The sequence below is a fragment of the Falco peregrinus genome, chromosome 7 (assembly GCF_023634155.1).
Source record: "Falco peregrinus isolate bFalPer1 chromosome 7, bFalPer1.pri, whole genome shotgun sequence".
NCBI classification, from domain to species: domain Eukaryota; kingdom Metazoa; phylum Chordata; class Aves; order Falconiformes; family Falconidae; genus Falco; species Falco peregrinus.
Genome location: NC_073727.1, coordinates 46,012,284 through 46,032,975, shown reverse-complemented (window position 1 = coordinate 46,032,975; position 20,692 = coordinate 46,012,284). Strand labels below are relative to the sequence as shown.

The 20,692-nt window shown below is 39.4% G+C and overlaps 1 protein-coding gene across 4 annotated transcripts in view; it reads left to right on the top strand.

Annotated features, from left to right (window-relative positions):
- Window positions 1-20,692, top strand: part of MTHFD1L (methylenetetrahydrofolate dehydrogenase (NADP+ dependent) 1 like) — a 157,287-nt gene that overhangs the window by 71,252 nt on the left and 65,343 nt on the right. For all 4 annotated transcript variants that reach the window (XM_055810828.1, XM_055810827.1, XM_055810829.1 and 1 more), the window contains exon 21: window positions 19,456-19,595. In XM_055810828.1, coding sequence (XP_055666803.1) covers window positions 19,456-19,595 — 140 coding nt within the window. The remainder of the gene's footprint in view (window positions 1-19,455; window positions 19,596-20,692) is intronic.

Here is a 20,692-nt window from a genome sequence, read left to right as displayed (position 1 = left end):
AAATTAACTGTTGAGTCCTGTTGTGAACTCTCCCTAATTGAGGGCATTCCCTGCTTCAGTTTCAAGTATCAAAGTGAATCACAGGCCCTCACTAAGTCTGAGATAGCCTAAGCCTTCCAGTTCAGCTTGTCCATTCCCTCTTCCCTGAGCCTTCTTGCTATGTACTGACAACTCAGTCTTTTTGCTCTAATTGTGAGTTCTTGGTACCGGTTTTGCCACGGAACTTTTAGTGCAGTATCTCAGCTAGCACTGGGTGACTTGCACTTGTCTTCTCAGCCTTTTACTGCTTCAGGCCTGTTTCCCTGCAAATTGTCCCCATCCTTGCTGTGAGCAAGCGTGGCCCGTTGGGCGGCTGCAGAATACAGGCAGCCCCTGCTCCAGCAAGTGGCTTGTGTGCTGCGGGGCAGCTGAGCCAAGCGCCAGTAGCCTGGGAAGTGGTGCGCTGCAGTACGTTGAATGTACTCATCTTCACAATTGCTATCGGAGCTTTTTGGTCTGGCACACGTCTCTTTAGCCCCTCTGGTGGCAGCCGCAGTTCTGTTTCTGACATTTCATTTTCCTTTCGTATGAAAGGTTGCCTAAACTGGCCTGTTTAACTGATTCTACATCACTTGCTTATGGCTCACCTTAATTGTTCCATGGCAAGGACAGCTGACATCTCAGCAGTGGTGGGGAAAGGAGCTTGGTGTTTAGGCTGAGTCCTGTGGCGTCACTGAGTGAGGAAATATATCTTTATCTGTATTTAGGCAATTGTTTATTTGGGGGGGTTTTGTTCTGTTTTGGTTTATGGTGCTAACCTCTTTCATTCCACCTTTGTTCTTCATCGCTGTCCTCTGATGTAGGAATGCCAAACTCATGGCTGAGCCATGGAAGCTGGTTAATACTGAAGGTCACACCTGATGTTAATTGCAGCTGAAGTTTTTATTGATAGCCCTGAGGATAAATTTGCCACTTCTGTAAATCTTTAATTTTGCACAAATTTCTCTTTGTGCTTGTGTTCTTATTTCATGGTTCAAGGGAGTGTATTTTGGTTTACTGAAAGCCCTCTTCTGAAACGACCTTTGAGCCTCATCTTTCTTTCCTCCATGGTTTCCCACCATTACTTTGAGGAAGATTTTCTTTGTTTCAGAAGTGTCATGACAGTTTTTAAAAACAAGAACATTTCTGGATGTCGAGGTTAGAGTGATTGCCTTAAGTGAACAAAGAATTATTGTATTTGTTTCTCTGGCAGCAAAGTCTCATGTCCAGACCAACACAATGTATGGTGTATATGTAAAACACTTGATTTAAACTCCAAAGATTCAAGGAAACAAGTATTCTTGATGATATTTTGCCAGATAAGATGCTGCAGCATAGGAAAGAAACATTTCACAAAACAGAGTTTTGGGTGTTCTTAAACACACATGTGTGCACACACATTACTTCTCAAGGATTTGGGAAACGGTGTATGGGTTCAACCACGCTGTAGCTGCTGCCAGTTAAGAGTCCCAGTCACAAGCACTGCATGTATGCAGAACAAAAAATAAAGTCCTTGTCCTAGAAGGACTTGCTATTTACTCAAAGGGCAAGAGGTGACAAGTGCCTGCTGACAGGCAGCTGGCAATGCACAGGAAAGTGTACCTTTATCACAGTAGTATTGCCATCCTGCTCACCTAGCAGTTTTCTTTTTTTTTGTGATAGTTTCCAAGGGGGAAAAAAATTCTGGTGTAGTTTGCAAGTAAACAAATGGTGAGAGGTTCTGTAGGTTTCAGGAGTCACGTCTCAATGTCGGGAAGAGCAGAGGACTGAGTGCGAAGAAGCATCAGTAAGATGAAATTTATTCTAGTTGCTGGTGTCTCAAATGTCTTGCTAGGGACAAAGGTTTGTTTAGAGAGATGTGTCTTGAATTGCACCCAGAAATGGAGGGGACTAGACTATGGAACACATACTAACTTGTCATCCTTCAGGCACACCATGAGGGCAAAGTGTTTTGCAATCCTTTTTCGCTCCTCTGAGCACGTATGCAGGCAGCCTTGTTAAGAAGGGAAATGAGATATCAGTAAACCAAAAAAAGGACAGGGAAATTATGGTACTTTATCAACACGGAATGCAGCTAGTCACTCCTTGTGATGAGTCTGGTCCTTGGCTCAGGAAGAAGTAATAATTTCTGATGCTTAACATATTTAACATCATCAGGGCTTTTTGTGTCACATCTCTGCCGCTTACTCCTCCTCCTGTGTTGGCATAAAGCAACAAAATACTTACCTTTGAATGAGTTCCTGTTCTGCATCAGTTAGATTGTTTCTTAATACTCTGTTCAGGTGAACAGATCAGATGAACTATTAGGTTTTTTAGTCAGTGAATACAGGCTGCCCAAGAGGTGTTTTGAAGGCTTAAAGGATGAATGAGGAAGAGAAATGAGCTTTCCTGAATCATATTTGTCAGTGTGTCAGAAATTATTGCAATAAACAACTTGGCAGATTGCCCCATCCATCTCTTTAATCCCTTGAAGGTGTTTCAGCTGAGGAGAAGGGTTGTTGTAAATCAGAAGACAAGCGAAGTATGAACATGTTTTTGGAATCCTAAACCAAAGTCCTTCTGAAGTTTGTTTTGCAGGCTTGGGACTATATGTTTGGCTATTGCTTTCTTTCCTACTCATAGTAAGTGTGTCCCGTTCAATGCTGAGCATGCTATGCTAATCAAGGTTGACTATGACTTTGTCTTTCCTGGTGTCAAATCAGGCGACAATAGGAGGCTTATTGCAAGCTGTTGGTGCCTTTCTAAAGAAAACTTCACTTCCTGTTTCTTTCTTTAGTTGGTACACTTGGTGTAATTGGAAAGAATTTGTCACACATTTTTAATGGTATAAACTCAAGTAGAAGCAGTAAATTTTTATAAGCTAAGTAATTGACTCTTTTTATTGTGCTGGTACCGTTGTTAGAATAAACTAATGATGCTAGCTGCTCTAACTATCTTTCAGTACATACAAAGTTTTACTTCAAAGGGTATCCGTTTTACATACTCTCAGAACAGACATTGTGTACCAGGTTTATAAACCACCTTATAAAAATTGTATGTATTTAATACACTAAGTGAATAACCTTCAGTAGATTGTTTTAATAATATCACAAGACACTTAAAACTATTTTCTTGGTAGTAGTCTTTTTCCAAAAAAGGAAATAAAACCCAAATATTTCAGCTCAACTTATTTTGGCATCAGTAGTACTTGCTATATTGTGACATTTAAATGTTGAGTTTGGGGATTTATTTTTAAATTATTTTGTTCTTTGATGCCACTAGAAGGGAGTTCCGTACAGTGACCCTCCAGAGAGCTTTACGATTCTGTCCAGTGTCTTTCTAGCTTGTGTTATTTCATCTCTGACTTCTTCACACCTTATTTTCACAAGACACAAAATATAATGCAATTATGTTCCAATATTATGCTCTTTGAACCAATGTGGTTTTTCTTAGTCTAAGAGTTAAAGCAAGACTAAGGTTTCATGACAAGGTGGTTGACGGCATTACCAACGTAGGTGTTACCGGCCTACTCTTAAAAGTGTGTGCTATAAACTAGATAAGGGATGTCCAAAACTTTACGGTGTTTTCTGTGATCACATTCATAGTGCAGCTGTGCTTAGTGCAGCTGTGGCAGTGGGGTGCAGGGAAGGAAGGTGATACTCTGTTAGTCTGTATTGCTGCAAGGCTCTTAAAATCATGGGCTAATTGTACAAGGCCCAGCGGTACCTCAAATTGCAAAACTACTGCTAGATCTGTGAATCTTTGCCATTCATGTGAATGGTGATGCCATTCACATCCCAGGTGCCCTTTTTATTTCTTTCTTCACATTGCTGAGGTAAAAGTAAATACCATTTCTTTCATGTGTTGTAAAGTGGAAACAAAAAAATCTTCCCTTTTTCTCCTTTGCTTTTAAAATCTTAGCAAATTTTCTTACCTGTAGGCTGGAAAGTCTTCAGAGCTGAGACGTAGCACAACACATTTTCCTTCACTGGCAGGAAGTCAAAGTTCCTGAAAGCTGAGCTTACTTATTGCCTTGTCACAAATAATCTGGGTGCAAATCATGCATCCCTTGCTTATGGATTGCTGCCACCAAAAGTCAGGTGACGATATAAATGGTTTTCTATTGCAGAAAATGCTTAAAACAGTCTTGAAGTAATTTATAAATTATTATGCCAAATGAGAATCAAACTTTTTTTTTTTTATCTTGTGTGTGTTCAGAGTCCTTGAGAAAGTTCTGAGTGACTCCACATTTTCACTGCAGATCTCTTGGAACTTTTTCTTCTGACAGTTCTGATCTTTAGGGTATATGGCAAAATAAAACTTCATAAGGAGCACTGGGTGGAAGATAGCTGTCCGCAATGTTTTTATGTGTCTAGGAAACATTCTAGCATTGATCTTGGTATCATATGTCACTGTATTTCAGAGGTGAATTAATTTGAGAGCTTGTAAATTATGCAAAGCTAAACTCAAAACTGAAAGCTGATATTGATCATGAACTATTGAATTATGTCTGTCTAATATTACACTTGTCATAAAAAAGTGGTGTTTTGCCCAATAAGTGAGGTGATCCTATTCTGAAAAGCTACCACTTATTTGGTATATATATTATATATAAATCTATATATATAAAATATAAATTATGGACTGTTCTGTAGTGAGATTTTAACTTCTTCCCTTTAAAGGAAAAATACATCTACAAAGCGTTAGAAATTCACTTAGCCTTCCTTCACTACAAAATGTATTTGCAAATGTGCATTCCCGAATCTGCTGTTGATACCCAGAATGATGAGGGGCAATTTACAGGAATAAAAGAACATGTGATTATAAATCATCAGCCATTTAGCTGAGTTCCCTGCTTTATCTGACAAGCATATCAGATGATCTCCTTCATAAAGGGACCGAGCTCCAGTTTGAAACTAGCTAGGATTTTTAACTCTTGCTGCTACTGTTGGTAAGCTATCTGGGTTTCCATGGCCAATTTGGACTCATTTAATCTTGCTCTGTAATACTGTTGTTCCAGCTTAGTGTTCTCTTTCTCAGGTGATAATTTTTATACTAACAAGCACAGCTTTTCCAAGCTATAATTAGTGCTAGGCTTGCCATTCCTTTAACACAGCCTATCTGCTTGTTTAGTTTCTGCAACTCTTACAGTGTTTGCTTTCTTCAACATAGTTGCATGCACAGAGTTCTGCAAAGTCACTCTTACCTTTATCCTCAGATCAGTCACTTTTTTTTTTTTTCCTCTCATTTTCCATACATCACTCATTCTGTGAATGGCTTGATACTGCTAGGCTCCCAGGCACTTTTCTAATGTTTGCAAGTATGAAGTTCCCAAATTGCAGGTCAGATTTTTGTCATTAAGCTCCAGTGGCAATATCTGTTTGCTGATTATACTTTCATTCTGTTTCTCTTCATTTCTTCCTAAACACCACAACAGCTTTTTCCTGTGTGACATCCTAGTTCCTCTCCACGGTGGCGATGCTTTCAAACTTTGGCATTGCCAGTATACCTCCATAGGTGTTCCTCAGTCTTTCTGCTGAGGTTGTTTAGCGAATAGTGAGTGAGAGCCCTCGGGATGGTCCTCTCTTGTCCCACAGTTCTCCTACCATGGCTACCTATTCTCCTCTCTCGTATGTAATCATCATTTTCTCCTAGCCTTGCTAACACATTCCTATGTGTTGCTGTAGCAAGTTTTTTTTTTTCCTGAAGGCCACAATGATGACATGTTTTCACATTATAGTTACTGTAGAAAGATTTGTATCTGGCACAGCCTGCCTCTGGTAGACAAAGTTTATATTCCTTACTTACATCAAATTTTTAAAAAATTATTCTCTTCTTAAAATGTTTGAAAACCATTAAGTCTGTAGTTACTCAGATTTCCCCTCACTCCTCTTACATTACTTAAATACAGGTTTTGATGCTTCTCAGGTACAAGGCAGCAAGAGAAAAGAAATTTATTTAAAATGCTGATACAAGCTTTATGGTTCTCTTTTTTCTTCCAGGATTTTGAAATTCCTGATTCACTCTTCGTTAAGAGTAGTGCATTCAGCTCTTGAGTACTTTGGGTTTTTTAAATTCCATCTTTAATATATTATCATGACTTCACTTTACTGATTTCTACTTTTTAATTTGTGTGGCTGAAGACCCTTGCAATTTGTTTTAATTTCCTTTGCAGACTCTGACACTCATTCTCTAGTTCAGCAACTCTGTCTTTTCCTTTCGTTTAGAGCTTGTGTAATTAATAGCTGCATATCTTCTGCTCAAAAAGTCTACTCTGCAGGATAACAAAACTATGTATTTGACTGCCTTTCCTCCAAGTGACCGGGAGTTACCACTGCTCTCAGGTTAGATGCCATGGCTTTTTAATCAGCACATTTATAGGCATTTGAATTCGCAGGTGAAGTGATTTCAGTGTGAGGAAAGCAATTTAAAACGTAACAATGACATGACAGAAAATAATAAAGAGCTAGTGTGGCCTTGTATGGTGGTTTTCAAGGTTTTTTTGAAACTTTGCTGGTAGATGGATGCTGCTCTGTGCCTCACTGGCAAAGGAATTAAATGGTTTTCTCACTGTCTAAGAGCTGTGAAGTGGCATGGGTGTGTGTCGGTGCTGTGCTGAATGAATTGTCACGCTGTTAACTGAGCTGGCTGGGTCAGAAGCAAGGGGAGGACTGGACATGCATAGCTTATTTAAGAAAGCCATGCTTTCTTCTCTTTATAGGGGTTTTCAGGGTAGAAGGGAGAAGTAGTGAGATAGTGTTTGGGTTGGGATTGTACGCCTGGGCGATTTGTCGTGGTGACGATGGGGAGGCAGGAAGGGTGTCGTGAATGTTCCTGCTGGCTGGCTGGTAACTAAAGCTGACTGGCTCCTGCAGTGGTGGTGTCCAGCGAAGACCTCTCCTTTCTCCTCTTTCTTGCCCAAAAAAGACAAGGAAGCAAAGCTGCTGAATCAATTACTTGTCATCAGCAGCACATGTTCTCTGCTTGAGAACTCCTGGTCTATCTTGTGGCTGACGTACTGTGGTACATGTCAGGAGGCATCTTGTTACCACCTCCATCTTTGAGCATCCTTAAGCAAGTCATTTCAGTCTCTATGTGTATGTAATGCCATTCTTCCCAATTTGTTTATTCAGTTTATAAACTTTCTTGAGGACAAGGACTGTCTCACCATAGCAAATGGTGAGATGCCAAACACTACAGTAACAGGAACTTTAAGGTAACAGGGCTTTTCTAGAGTCATGGCAGCTGCCGGTACCTATACATGTATCAGGAATTCACTGACAAACTGTCGTGGTATTTTAATGCCCTGTATGCTGACCTCTTCTGCAACATGTTAGAGCTTAACACAGCGCTTTCCTCTGTCAGTAACATTCATAAATTAAAAGTCTGGAGCGTACAACTGTTAAGGGCTATCCATTATTCTTGGTCTCAGGACAGTTTCCAGAGGTAAAAATAGATAGGAAGGATCTGTCGTTCATTCAGAAAGTAGAGGCACTGCCCAGTTCCTGGTAAATAAAATACCACTCTACTGAGTAGAAATTGATGTCATTGCAACTTCTGTCCTATTTATTCTCCCGCCTCTCCCCAAGTTAGCAATCTTAACTAGTTTTAAAACTCCCAACTCAGAAGAAGCAAATAAGCAGTTTCTTTTGTTCTTTTGTTACCTACTGGTTGCATTGCTTTTATTTATAAGAAGAAAAGAAGCAGAGGTTAAAAAAATGCAAATAGTAAAACATAATATATGCTAGGAAATTCTCTTAATTCATTACTTGGCAGAGGAAATAAAAGCAGGCTCCCTAGCTAACAGCGTTACTTTTGCTTAGGGTTATTTGGCAGAAAATCCATCATCCTCTCTCCATTTGTGAGTATTTCATATTGACTTACACCCTTTAGCAAGGGTCAGCAGGGCAGAGTATGCATAAAGAGTTCAACTCCCCTTTCAAAGGCTGAATTTTAATTTTAGTGGATGGTTTATTTTTAATATCATTTAAAAATGAAAGTTCTTTATTAGATTTTTTTGTTTGTTTGTTTTACTGGCTTTTTGATACTGAAAACTAATGTTCTTTTTATGGACTACTTGCATAAGAATTAGGTTTGTACAGACATTTCCATCATGTTGGAGAAATCATTTTTTGCTTTTTATCTTTTGAGCATTATTCTGAATCTGCAGGAGTGCGTTGTTGTCTGAAAGTTTTTATAATTAAAATTGTTAATAATTAATATGGAGGGGACAATGTTTGTTTATTTACTTTGTGAACTGTTGACATAAATCTTCAAGGCTCCAGAGAAATCAATACAAATGTGAAATGTGGTAAGGACATAAATACATGTATTTCCATTTTTAATTATAGTAATTACAGTTGGCAGAGTTTTAATATAACCTAGTACAAGCTTATATTTAGCAGAGTTGATTTTCTGTTTTCCACTAGTATTCCATAAACACATACACACTGAGAGCTCAGTTAATAGGTGTTTCAGGGAGAATTATTCAAGGGTACATAGTCATCTTTGGGATCAGAACTCCAGAACGTTTCTTCTCATCCTGTGTTACCCTCTCTACCAGCCCATTTGAAATAATGTCATGGTTTGGGGAAAACTTTAAGGTATGTCTTTAGATCTTCTTGGAAGAAAAATGCACATGCAAAGGATTCCTAAGATTTTTATTTGCAGGTGTTTTGTTTTGCTTCATAAATTTACTAAGTACTCTATGATAAGACAATATAAAAGAAAAATACCGTGATTTCTCTGAAAGTGTGCTCACTTCAAATTGTTGGTTTTTTTTTTTTTTTAAATTTCATTAGCTATATATGTTATTTTGTGCTGGGAACTTCTGAATAATTTTAACAGAAAATAGGTATTTCTCTTTGAAAACAGAAATTAGGTTTGCTTACGTATCTAATCTTAAGACCTGGTGAGATTAGCTTTAAAGAAAAATATCAAGAATTCATGACTAAGGTTATAAATTTGTTTCTAAACCATTTCTAAACATGTTAATTAGATTGCAAGTAATGGTACATTATTTATGGCCAGTATAATTTGTTAACGGGAAGAATGTTGCTTTGGAAAATAGCCAAAGTGCTTTTGAAGGTCAGATGTGACAATATTTGAAAGTGCTCAGAGACTGTTCTCTGATTCTATAAAACAATACAGTAAAAGAAAGATTAGTATCCTAAATGGTGTGTAGGGTCAGTTTGCTGCTCTAACCTTATAATTTGATTTTTGCAGTTTTATATAACTGTTGTGTAATTGATTTGATTTGATGGAGAAAACAGATCAGATTCAAATACATGAGAGAAAATGTGGTTTACAACCATTTTTAAATTTGTGTGGCCTATCTGTCTTTTATATGGTGGCTCTTTTTGTTGGTTCCTTTATCCTTGATTTGCTCTGCTGACAACTTCATTGAAGCTGACGATTCCAAACTCTTCAACTTTGCTTCCCGCAGTAATAAGGCATGTGCTTATAATGTATCTTCAATTTAGCCCTGACTGCAAGCTCTGAGTGGAAATGAAGCTTCAGGGACAGAACTGATGCTTTACATGCATGAGGATGCTGCATCTATCTGCTGCCTCCATCTACTATGCCTCAAACAGAGCTCCCAAGAGGCTGAGTAACAGCTTCATAAATCAAGGGTTGCAGGTTCAGCTTTTCCTGCAGCCAATTAGGAATTCAGCGTACAGTTTGGGGTCCTTCACTGCACAAGGAAAGAGAAAGCACAAAAATGTGGGGGAGTGCCAAGAACAACAGAGTAGGTCAGATGACAAGATGATTGGCAATTATGAAGAGGAATTGAAAAAAATTAATAATTTATAATCATTAGTAAAGGAAGATCCCCTAATAATGTACAAATATTTCAGAAATGGTAATGGGTAGTTTGCAATGGCAATTCTGCTGCCTTGATTACGTGAATTGTGGTTAAGTGGAGAAATTCACAATAGGCATTAAAGAATTGGCTTAGATGTGAGCAATTGAAAGAATTTGGCTCGTAAACTAGCAGAATTATGGTTTGGTTTGATTTTGGTTTTGGTTGTGTTCTTAATTGGGAAATCCATGTAGGAAAATCCTTCTCCATGTGGGATTTGTTGGTGTGTGACCTTAGTACCTTTACTCTCCTCAGTTTGTAATTCTTTCTGTAAGATAGATTACGCATATGCACACACATATGGTTCAACAGACAGTTATTTTCCACAGCAATTTTAACCAGCTGAGTCCTTTTTCCTCATGCAAAAATTATATTGATAAGTTTGACACAAGCCATCAATCTTATACTTTGAACAGCAGTTCAAATACTGGGTTTGTACAGTTTATTTTAAAAATACATGTGATTACAACCAAGCTAATGCCTACCTGCAAAAGTTGTTGGAGGGCTTACATCCAAAAAGCTTCCACAATTTCCAAAGTTGCTTCTGATGCACTTCTGCATGCATGTGGCTATTTCACAAAGTCTGTGCAGCACAGTGGACTTTACAGACCTGCTGCTTCTACCTTCATCTGATCTTCTGCAGCTTATGCTGTACATTCTCACCACTAGGCACTTTTTCCCATCTCCTAAAATACTAACAGGATCTGGTGCTTTCTCTCTCTGTGGAAAGTCTTTCTGTGTATTGCTATCTTAAATTCTGTAGGTGTTTGATACATGTATTGCACTCTTTGTAGAATTTCCATGAGCGCAGAGCTCTCCAGCTAAGTTCTTGGGATGGTCTTGTAGAGTAATTTACAACCTTTGTGTCAGATGCTTCACTGGGCCATTTTTTCAAAAAGACAAACCACTAGTGTAGTGGAATACTTTCCTTCCTGGAGATATGTAACAGGAGATGCCCATTTTCATGAATTTCTAAAGCATAGCTCAGTAGTTTTGTCAAGAATAGTGTTGTTGGTGTCCCTTCCCAGGCCAGTCACTATGGGCATGTGTTCTGTCTCCTAGCAAAGACTAAGTGGAATGAAATAAAACCAAAACCTGTTCCTCTTCCTAGAAGGAGGATTCACTACATGCGCATGCTGAAGAGACAGTGACTAAGTCATGGACAAAATTTTATCATAATAAGCAAGCACTCCCCAGGACTTCAGAAGGGCAGAGCGGGGAATATTTCTTAAAATGTGTGCCTCTGTAAAGATTCTGGGGGAGTTCTAACAAGGCAGCAGCCCAAGGCAAATAGTTGCATGCATTATGGGGTAGGCTTACACTTAGGTGATTGATGACTCCATGCCTGGCATGCCTCGGGTGACTGCGCCAAGTGACAGGAGCATTGATCATCCTGATTCAGCGGCAGCTCTTTGTTGTGTGGCATCTGCTGCAGCCTCAGCCAATGCTACTCTCCTGCCATCCATGCGCAGGCGCTTCTGTTGTAGCAAGAAAAGGAGCATGTGTGGCTGGCAAGGTGAATTCCTGGCCTTGCCACCCCTTGTAGCTGTGCCCGTCTGAAGGCATGTGGGAGCACGTGAAAAGCCGCAGCCCGGCATGTGGTGGTGGTTGGTTAGATGGATGTTGTCTCTTGAGTCGTGGTAGGTTCTGAGGGTACCCTTAATGGCTGCAGAAAATTATGTGTTTGCTGTTCACTCTTGTATTATCACTCATTGCCTAATTGTATTTCTGCTGCTCTTTAGAAGTATGCCATCTTCTAGGGCATATGGGGAGGTGGTGTTCTGTCTCAAGAATAAGATCCTTTGTTTCTCCCCTTTCCTTTTTCATGAATCGGTGCAATACTGGTGCTAAGACAGGTGTTACTTCATGGCCATTTGATGAAATGGGTAGAACTTTTCCAGGGAAGAGATCTTCAGGCTCTTTGCCTGCCTCTTGAAGTCAGTGTTTTCCAGGTATATATAACATGACTTATAACATGACTTCTCAAAGCATGTTCAAAGTCCATTTACTGCAGCTCTTCCAAGGGGAGTAGGAGGACCCAAAGCCCGAGAGCTCAGCACAGAGCAGCCTCAGTTTGATGGAAGCGGTGTTTGTGGCAGGAGCTTCAGCCAAATGTATCTTTTAAAAGTGAAAGTAAATGAAAGTCTGGTAGTGAGATACAGAGAAAGAAACATGGTTTAGGTATGATGAAATTTATTTTAAGCACTTAGGGTAATACTGTAGGTACTGTAAGTTAATATACTCCTTGCAGTTGAGGAATTGTAGAAGAACGGCCTTAAATGAAGAGCCATCACTGCTGCTGTTAATTATTCCTTTCATGCAACTCCAAATAAAAAAGTGGTGAGGTTTTAATTATGCAATTACCAGAAGGTTAATAATTCTTTTCCAAAGGCCATGATGACCTCTTAAGTATGAGATAATGTAATTGCCTTATTCCTGTGCCATTAATTGTGCTCCATTTTAAAAACATGGTCATCTGTCTTATGAGCAAATGATGCTCTGTTACCTCAGAGGAAATGTGCTATGAATGGTAAAAAGATGCAACCTAAAATTCACAGTTCTTTTGTTTGAAATTTTCTAGTTAATATTGTAACAGAAGGAAGTTAGAAGAAGAGAAGTTAGGAGAACTGTGTGTATTTGGGTGCTGTATTCAGTTATGCATTGCAATTCATGTCAGGGGCCAGCACTTAGGCTATGAGTTATGGGTCTTTACATGAGTATAGGACACAGGAGTTAAGAGGAAGTGACTGTAAAACCCAGCAGGCTTACAGAGGGTTTCAGAGAAACATGTAGCATGTGAAGCCACATACAGCTCACTTTATTTCTATTAGAATTAATTGTTTGTGGTTTGTAAGATGTCTTCAGGTTGTTAATCTCCAATAATAAATCTAAATAATGAGCTTATTACTTGTGAGCTGGGAGAAGATGTCAAATTTTACATTTGAAATATCAGAGTATGGTTTGACAAGGTGGCTAGGGATGAATTAACAATTTTCTGCTGTTGAAATACATCTCCCTTCCTTCCCCTGCTTCTGCTTGTCTGCTTTTGCTGCTTGTTTGAACATGTTTAGACCTTGTCTGGTCTCACTTCAGCTGATTCAAATCTTACCCAGAGGGAAAAAAAATGTTGTTGTTCTGTGTTTTTCTGTTTGTTTTTTCTCTGGTTAGCCAATTCCAATGGTTTACCTTCCAATTAGACGATTGCCAAAATTTGTGGGAAGTCTGGGCAGCAGGGAGGGAGAGAGAGAGCAGGGAAGAAAGGTGGGAGACTCAAGAGGGAAGAGGAATTGCCCTTTCAGCTAGGCAGAGTGTTCATTTCGGTTCAGCCACAGTGTAAAGCCATGCCCTAAATTGGTGCTTTGTAGGCAGGAATCACTGCAGCTGCGCTTCTGTACATTTTCAAGAGGGGGAGGCAAGCAGAGCTGTGGAGATGTGCAGAGCATGCTTTCTGTCACACAGTGCCACTCCTGTCAGCTCCTGCAGTTTTCAGTTTGATTTCCCCCCCTGAATTTCAAATCCAGCTTGGGCAGCATACATATATAAGCAGGCACATAAACCCAACAAAGATAGTCGTATCCTTAATTGTGAGAGAATCAAGATTTAAGGGCTATTTTCACCTGTCTGGCTTGTAGTAAATAAAGTGAACTTTCTGCTGGTTTTCTGTCTATAGTCTGGGAATAATCGGTGAGTCATTGTGTCTATTTATTTATTAAATATATGCAATGCTCTTGGAAAGTAAACAGCAATTGGTATTTAAAGTGCATAACTGAGAAGTTATGCTGTAACCTTTAGTTTCTCATTCAAAGCTGCTCTGCATTTCACTGGTAAAATTCATCTCTGATGGAAAAAGAAATGTTTCTGAGCAAAAGGTTGTAATAGCTTGTTATGGGGTCCCAAGGGAATCAGCCCTTAAATTAAGTGTATTCCTGGGAGCCGAGGTCCCCATGCAGCCCTTGCTGCCAGGAGGCAGTGGCAGTCAGCTGAGGCCTGGGACTGAGCCACTGTGGACAAGTCTCCTTTGGAGGAAGGGGTATGAGTTGAACTGCTGCTGTCATGGGGTATGATGGCAGGGAACTTGAATGTAAACCTTTGTTTTCAGCTGACTTATTTTGTTTGTGTGGGGAAGCTGAAAATTTCCAGGAGATTTTTTTCCTCCAAAGAAATTTACATTAGGAAAGATTTCAAGCACTAGAGCTTGAGTATTGCAGCTTGGAGGTTATGCTGCTGGAACCAGAAACCAGGCATTTATAGCATGTCTCTTGGGGGGTGCTTGTGCAGGTGGGCTGCTCTCTGTCTTTGGAGAGACTTCCATGCAGAAAGTCTCAAGTGAATAGTAACCTACTATTGAACATTACTTTATATAAGCTGCTTTCTGAGCAGCAATTTAGTTTGGTCAGGACTTCTTGTGGAAGAAACCCCATTATTAGCTGTTAAAAGTGTGATACTTTAGGCTTAAAGAAGCCAGGACTGCCATATCTGCTGGCTCAGTCAAAAGCATGGATTGGTGGGCAACACTCAGAAACCCCCAGTGCCTGTACCTGTGCAGAGCACACACTGCCCTGGCATCTTTCTTTAGGAAAGGGTGAAAAGCGCCCATAACCTCCAATGAGCTTATGTTCTGCTAAACTAAGTGGCAAGTATTTTTCCTGTTACCATTTCTTCTAGGACTCCCAACAACAACATAAAACTGTGATAGCTGATGGAAATTATTTTCTTCATGGCATGAAAAATGTTCGACCTTAATATATGCATGTATAGTTTTCTGCTGGACTTTGTGTCCAGTGGTGGTAGCAGCAAGTGCCTGTGTTGCATGCCATCTGAGAACGCTTTGGAAGAAAAATGAACAGGAAAACTCCCTCTGTTAAGAGAGAGGGGGAAAAGTATCTGTTACATTCCAAAATCAGTCATAATAATGGAAGTTCACATCAAATAATTGCTGGAGTCAGAATGGACAAACATCTGGTTTATTCATCCCTAGCTATACTAACAAAAATATGATATCCTGTTAGAGAAATCACTGATCATCCTAGTTTATCTTGGCAGTCGTGCACCTTGGTATTTTTCAGTTAAACAAGAGCATATCAGTACTTTACAGCTAGCATGCCTCCAGCTCCAGGTTCACAGTTCATGTGCTTCTGTGACTTTGAACTCTTCTTTTCCTGAGTTTACTAGCAGACAGCTGCACCAGAACAGATATGTTTACATGTGGGGAGTAAATGGCAGCTTGCAGCTCAGAGTTTCCATTTCCTTTTACATTGTTCAGGAATCCAGGCTCAAATCCGTGTCCTAAAGCTTCGCCTCATGTGTATGCATCTGACTTGGCCCTTTATAGGACAAATATTTTATTTTGACATTGATTTGCTGACAGAAGGGGCAGACTAGGGAGAAGCTACTTTCACTAGAAATTACCCTCAGTTTACATGAAGTTCAATTGTGGGTGAAATATCTTTTCTAAAAAAATTCTTCAGCATCGCTTTCTGTAAGGCTTTTGAGCAGTATGTATGTATGAGGCTAATGTGGAACCACTTTATGCAGCTATAGCATGATAGATGTATTTTTAGACAGAGAAAAATTATATGTTGTATTAAGCATGACGATGAAATCTGATTAGCTGTTTCAACCATGGCACTGGCTATTTAAGCTATTGTTATGTGTAGGTGATAAAATATTCCCAGATGTGCTTGGTAAGGTAGTAATTCCATGAAGAAGTTATGGTAATTATAAACAAGAAGCAAAACCATCAGAGTGATGGTTCATTTACCTGAACCCTGAAGTGGAATTAGAGACGACAGTGAATATCAGTTGTTCAGACTTTACATCACCTGACAGACTTCTCATCATCACTGTTGCTTAATTCCATGTTTATGAGCTTTTCCTTCCCCTTTTGTACCTAACTTGGATATTTAGGGTTCTTGGTCTAAATGAAAACTCCGGTTTATTGGTAATTTTGGTAGCTGAACTGAGTGAAGTAGGTGTTATATAAATTACATGTAGAAAGACCTGTAGTAATTGTGTTGTGTTTTGCCCATTGTTGTTGTGAAACAAGATTCCCCTATTACCCTGATGTGTTAGAATGACCCTAGCTTTTGGTAACCCTCACATGGATCTTTTATGAGAAGAAATTATTTGAACTTACTGGAGCATTTTGATGCAGTTTACTTCTGATATATATGTGTATATTAATTGCTATTTGACCTATGTCCCAGTATTAAGAGTAATGTAATGGTAGTGCATTGCTGATACATGAAATTTTAACTTTTAATCTACATTCTAATGTTCCTTATGATACTCAGGCTATAATATTGAAGCATAAAATGAAACAACAGAGTATTTGTAGAATTAGGGTTTGCACTTCATATGACCACGCAGTAAGATAGTCCAGAGTGCTGTGCTCACTGAAATTACACCCAGAAAATTATCTATTAGTATTTGTCCAGATAGCTGTCCAGTCTTGTCTGTGCAAGAAGGGGATCCAGAATGCAAAGCAAACCTGGGACTGTAAAATCCCTGATCTGTATTGGCATATGTCGCCATGGGGTTGTGTTCTCAGGCTGTATGTGCAAATACCTGTATGATTTCTATGAGGTTGCTGAAGGCAAATCATTTACTCTTTACCTCCATTAGAACTGCTGTGGTTTTGACCAGGAAATCAAAGCAAGCATTTAACAGCATGCCAGCACCTTCATGTCTATTACAACCCCCCTACCAGCTTGCAGGGCAGCAGCACAGGTAGCAGTGATTCCCAGGGCTGGGAAATGGCCGCTTGGCAGGGGATGGGATGAAGAGGCTTTCCGGGAGGAGCACTGAAGTTGGGTACAGACTCTGCGGGCAGGTAGTAGCAGTTGCGCCATTAACTTTCCTTCAGGTGAGGTACAGCAGACTACATCTGGCTAGGTAGATGTTTGCTCCCAAAAATCTTTGCCAGTTTACCTGTAATCTGTAATTGCCTTCTGTTGACAAACCGTTAATGAGGAATAAGAACCAAAATAAATCTACCTATGTATCACTTTAAATTTCTGTTGTTACATTTAAAGTGATTATCTGTTTTATAATCTCTAAGTGTAGACTAGCATGAAACTTCCCATTCATAGTCTGTATTTGTTTTTCATTGACACTTTCATCTGAAAGCAGGAAACAATCTGAAAGTAATTGTATTACGTGTTTCAGCACAAAGATTTTAAAATATAGTAGCTTGGCATATTACTCTATCTTCTCACTATCCCTCAGAGGAAATAAAAGGGAGTTGCAACTTTCATCCAGGCAGCTTTTCTACTGCATCCTGTTTCCTTCTGCACACTGGAGAAAGCACCAATGTTTGTCTCCCTTTCCTCCGCTTCATATGAAAAAATCCCTTTCTCCATGTTGTGGCACTCACATCGGAGAACACCAGTGTTCTGTTAGCTTTTCAGATGCTGGTATAGTATATGTGTTGTTCAGGCAAGTGTGTGCATTTTGCCCTCTATATCAAAGGCAAGCATTAAAAAAAATAGAGGAATATGCACGGCACACACAGCTTTCCTGGGCATTTGCCCTGGCTGCTTAGACTGCCGGAAGGGTGGCTAACACCTCCCCAAGAGCTGTGAAGTGCTGTGTGAGTGGTTGCTGTGCTTACTGCAAGGCTGACACCTCTGCTTTTCTCTCACTGAAAGGTAGACTTGCAATCCCCCTTTCTCTAAGGAAAACTGACCCTTGAAGAGGCTTGGCATGAAAGGATTAGCTCTCTGGAAACTTTGTTTGGAAATGTTAGGAGACTGCTATGTGTGTACGCTGGCAGTCTCTGTAAGAGACAAATTATTTTCCCACCCTCTCAAGTACTTGCTAGTTTATCTATTGTTTATATTAAAGATTGATTGTGGTTATATATTCCTGACTGAGAGTTCTCATTAATCACCCTGTGCTGCGTAAGAGACTGGAGAAGAATGGAGGTTACTGGAAAGCAGACATCTGATCCCTGGCTCTGCTTTTAATATGACTTATCCTGACATTAGCTTTGTTCCCGTGAATTATTGTGTTTGTGTAAACCTCTTTTTGTTTTGTTTTGTTTTCTTTTCTTTCCATGTTTGGTATGTCTGTTTTTCTCAGGGCAATTCTAAAAAAGAGAATATACTTATTACAATGATTTTGGAGAATGTTAATCACGACACTTGCCACTGTATTAATTCAAGAGGTCCCTGCTCCCCCTGGCATGCCCACCCCCTTGTTTGCTAGCTCTTGCTCCCTCCCCCAGCCTCAGCAGCCGTTTCCTCCCTCTGAGCAGAGCCACGCAGGCAATCGTTTCAGCCTGTGCAAAACGAAGAAAAGGTGGGAAAGGACCAGTAGAGTGAGGACAAATGCACAAAGTCTGGGACTTCCTAAAGCGCATCAGCAGCCAACAGAAAGATACTTTGTCCCACAGCAGCAGAGTAGATCTGTACCTCCTCCTCCTTCATGCTGCTGAAGGTTTCCAACCCCAAAATGTTCAATCAGCTCTTTGTGCTCCCCTCCCCTCCTAAGCATGAGAGTCAAAACTGCTGGCAAGAGGGAGAGAAAGAAAAAGGAATTTACTAGTTTTTGCAAGCTGATTGAGGTTACAAGGACATGTTACCAGCCCTGCTTGGAGTCAGGTCCAGAAGCCTCTGGAGCAAGCTATTTTCCCACCCTGACTTGTCTGCCTGAAAGTCCCTTCACATCTTTCAGAGGCACGCATTGAACCCATTCAGTATGTTCTGGTGGGAAATAGTTACACTGGCAAATTTTCAACCAACAGGAGATTTAATCCCTTGATTTATTTTTTTTAATTGCTATGTGCTTATGTTTGTCTACTAAAAAGAAATTATTTGCATTTTAGAAGAGGTAATTGCAATAATTGATATTTGACAAATCAGAGTAAATTAGCTCTGAAAAGACTGACATAATTTGATACAGATTATCATCTTTTATTTGTAGCTCTGCTAAAAATACATTGCCAGGCATATCCTAATATTCTGCACAGGTTTTTCTCCTGAATCATGTTACATTAATATCTGACTTCTCTGGTGCAAAATCCTGTTATAGAATTCACTATTTAATAGTATCTTCAACACTGACACATGACTGTAACTGCTGGTTTGTTTTATAACTGGACATGCTCTCCACAAAAGCAAGAGATGACCAGAAGTTTTGCAAACCTGGGAGAATTTAGGTCCATTAGTTGTGATTAAAGAATATCTTTAGTAAAATCAAGGGAGGAGGAGTAATGTAGGGAAGTCATAATATCTGTAAGAGTTTGCAGACATTTTAAATAAATATAATTACATAGAAACAGCTATTTTAGAGGACTAGATGTTTTCAAAAGACTGATTCAAACTAATTTTGATTACTTGGGGTTTTTCCCTTGATGTGACTACTTTTGATGACATATTGTACATATCAAGAATAAGATAATTTATTTCTGAGTCGGGAATATTTTTTTAATCAGACTCAGTAATGTAAACAGATCTCTATTTGAAAGTTCATTCAAAACTGAGTACTCATGTATATTTAAGTGCACTGTATGCTAAAGTAGAAATATTCTCCAGTGTTTAACCAAAAGCATGTTTTATGTGTGGTTTTGTTTTGGTTTTTTTAATGTTTAACAGTAACTGAAGCTGGCTTTGGTGCTGACATTGGGATGGAGAAATTCTTCAACATCAAATGCAGAGCCTCTGGCTTGGTTCCCAGTGTGGTTGTACTTGTTGCTACAGTGAGGGCTTTGAAGATGCATGGAGGTGGGCCAAATGTAAGTTTTTTCACCTTTCTTGGGAAATAAAATGGTTGCTAATATTTGAAATAAGTAAAATATTTTGCTTTAAAAAATACTGGAGGTAGCCCGTGGGTAGTATTTAGATATCCCTCCTGAGTTACCTCATTTTATAGACATTACCTCCAAAGGTAATGCAGGAATGGGAAGGCACAAATGAAAGAAGAGGGATGAAAGAGCTCTGAAGTAATAAATCTTGCTGAGGGAGGGAAGTTTGTTTGCATTTGTTTTTGTGGTTTTTTTTAAAGAGCTATAATATGTATATATATTCTTTTCTCTGCCTTTTGAAATAGCATTTGTAAGTGCACTGAAGTAGTCACAGGCTGCAAAAGTTGGCAGCTGAGGAGGATTGGGAAGAGTTAGGGTTGCAGGATGAGAGTGGAAGTAGGGAACATCGTTAGTGGAGGTTTTGAGATTTCTTTCACTGCATCAGTGGGAACCTCTCCTGTCCTTTTAATCTGCTCAGGTTAATTCCCTCAGGGATGCTGAGGTAACTGATAAAACTTTGCAAGGGTTTTCCCGGTGTACCATTAGTGACCAATGTACAATTTTTTGCTATTTAAGCCACTAAAAGACTCATACAGATTACTGATTGTAGAAGTACTCCTCAGTCATACAATCAGATGAGACTGGTAGCCAAGCAGACAGACACTTAGCTCCTAGAAACACTTCCATCTGCCCAGCAGCATGCAAGAGAGTGATGCTGCCAGGGAAAACCTCACTGGGTGAAAATACCAGAGCTGTTTCCACAGCCACAAAATTTTGGAATGCATGGCCTCCCTTACAGCTAATCATCCCTCAAAACTAAAGCTGAGCTGTCCTTTTTCAGTTTTTCAAGTTGACGTAATTGTATAACTTTCTGTCAGTTTAGTCCAATTCTAATAAAAGTTTTCTTTATTTTTGGTGATATTCCCCCTTGCCTATCAAGGCAGATATATTATCATGTGTGTTATCGTCCAATCTAGCAAAAATAGGACTTACATATGTCTTAATAACTGTCTCTATTTCTGTCAGATCTATGTCTTTAGAAGTATAAAGTTTCATTTGTTTACATAAAGCATTCATAGAGGCATGTA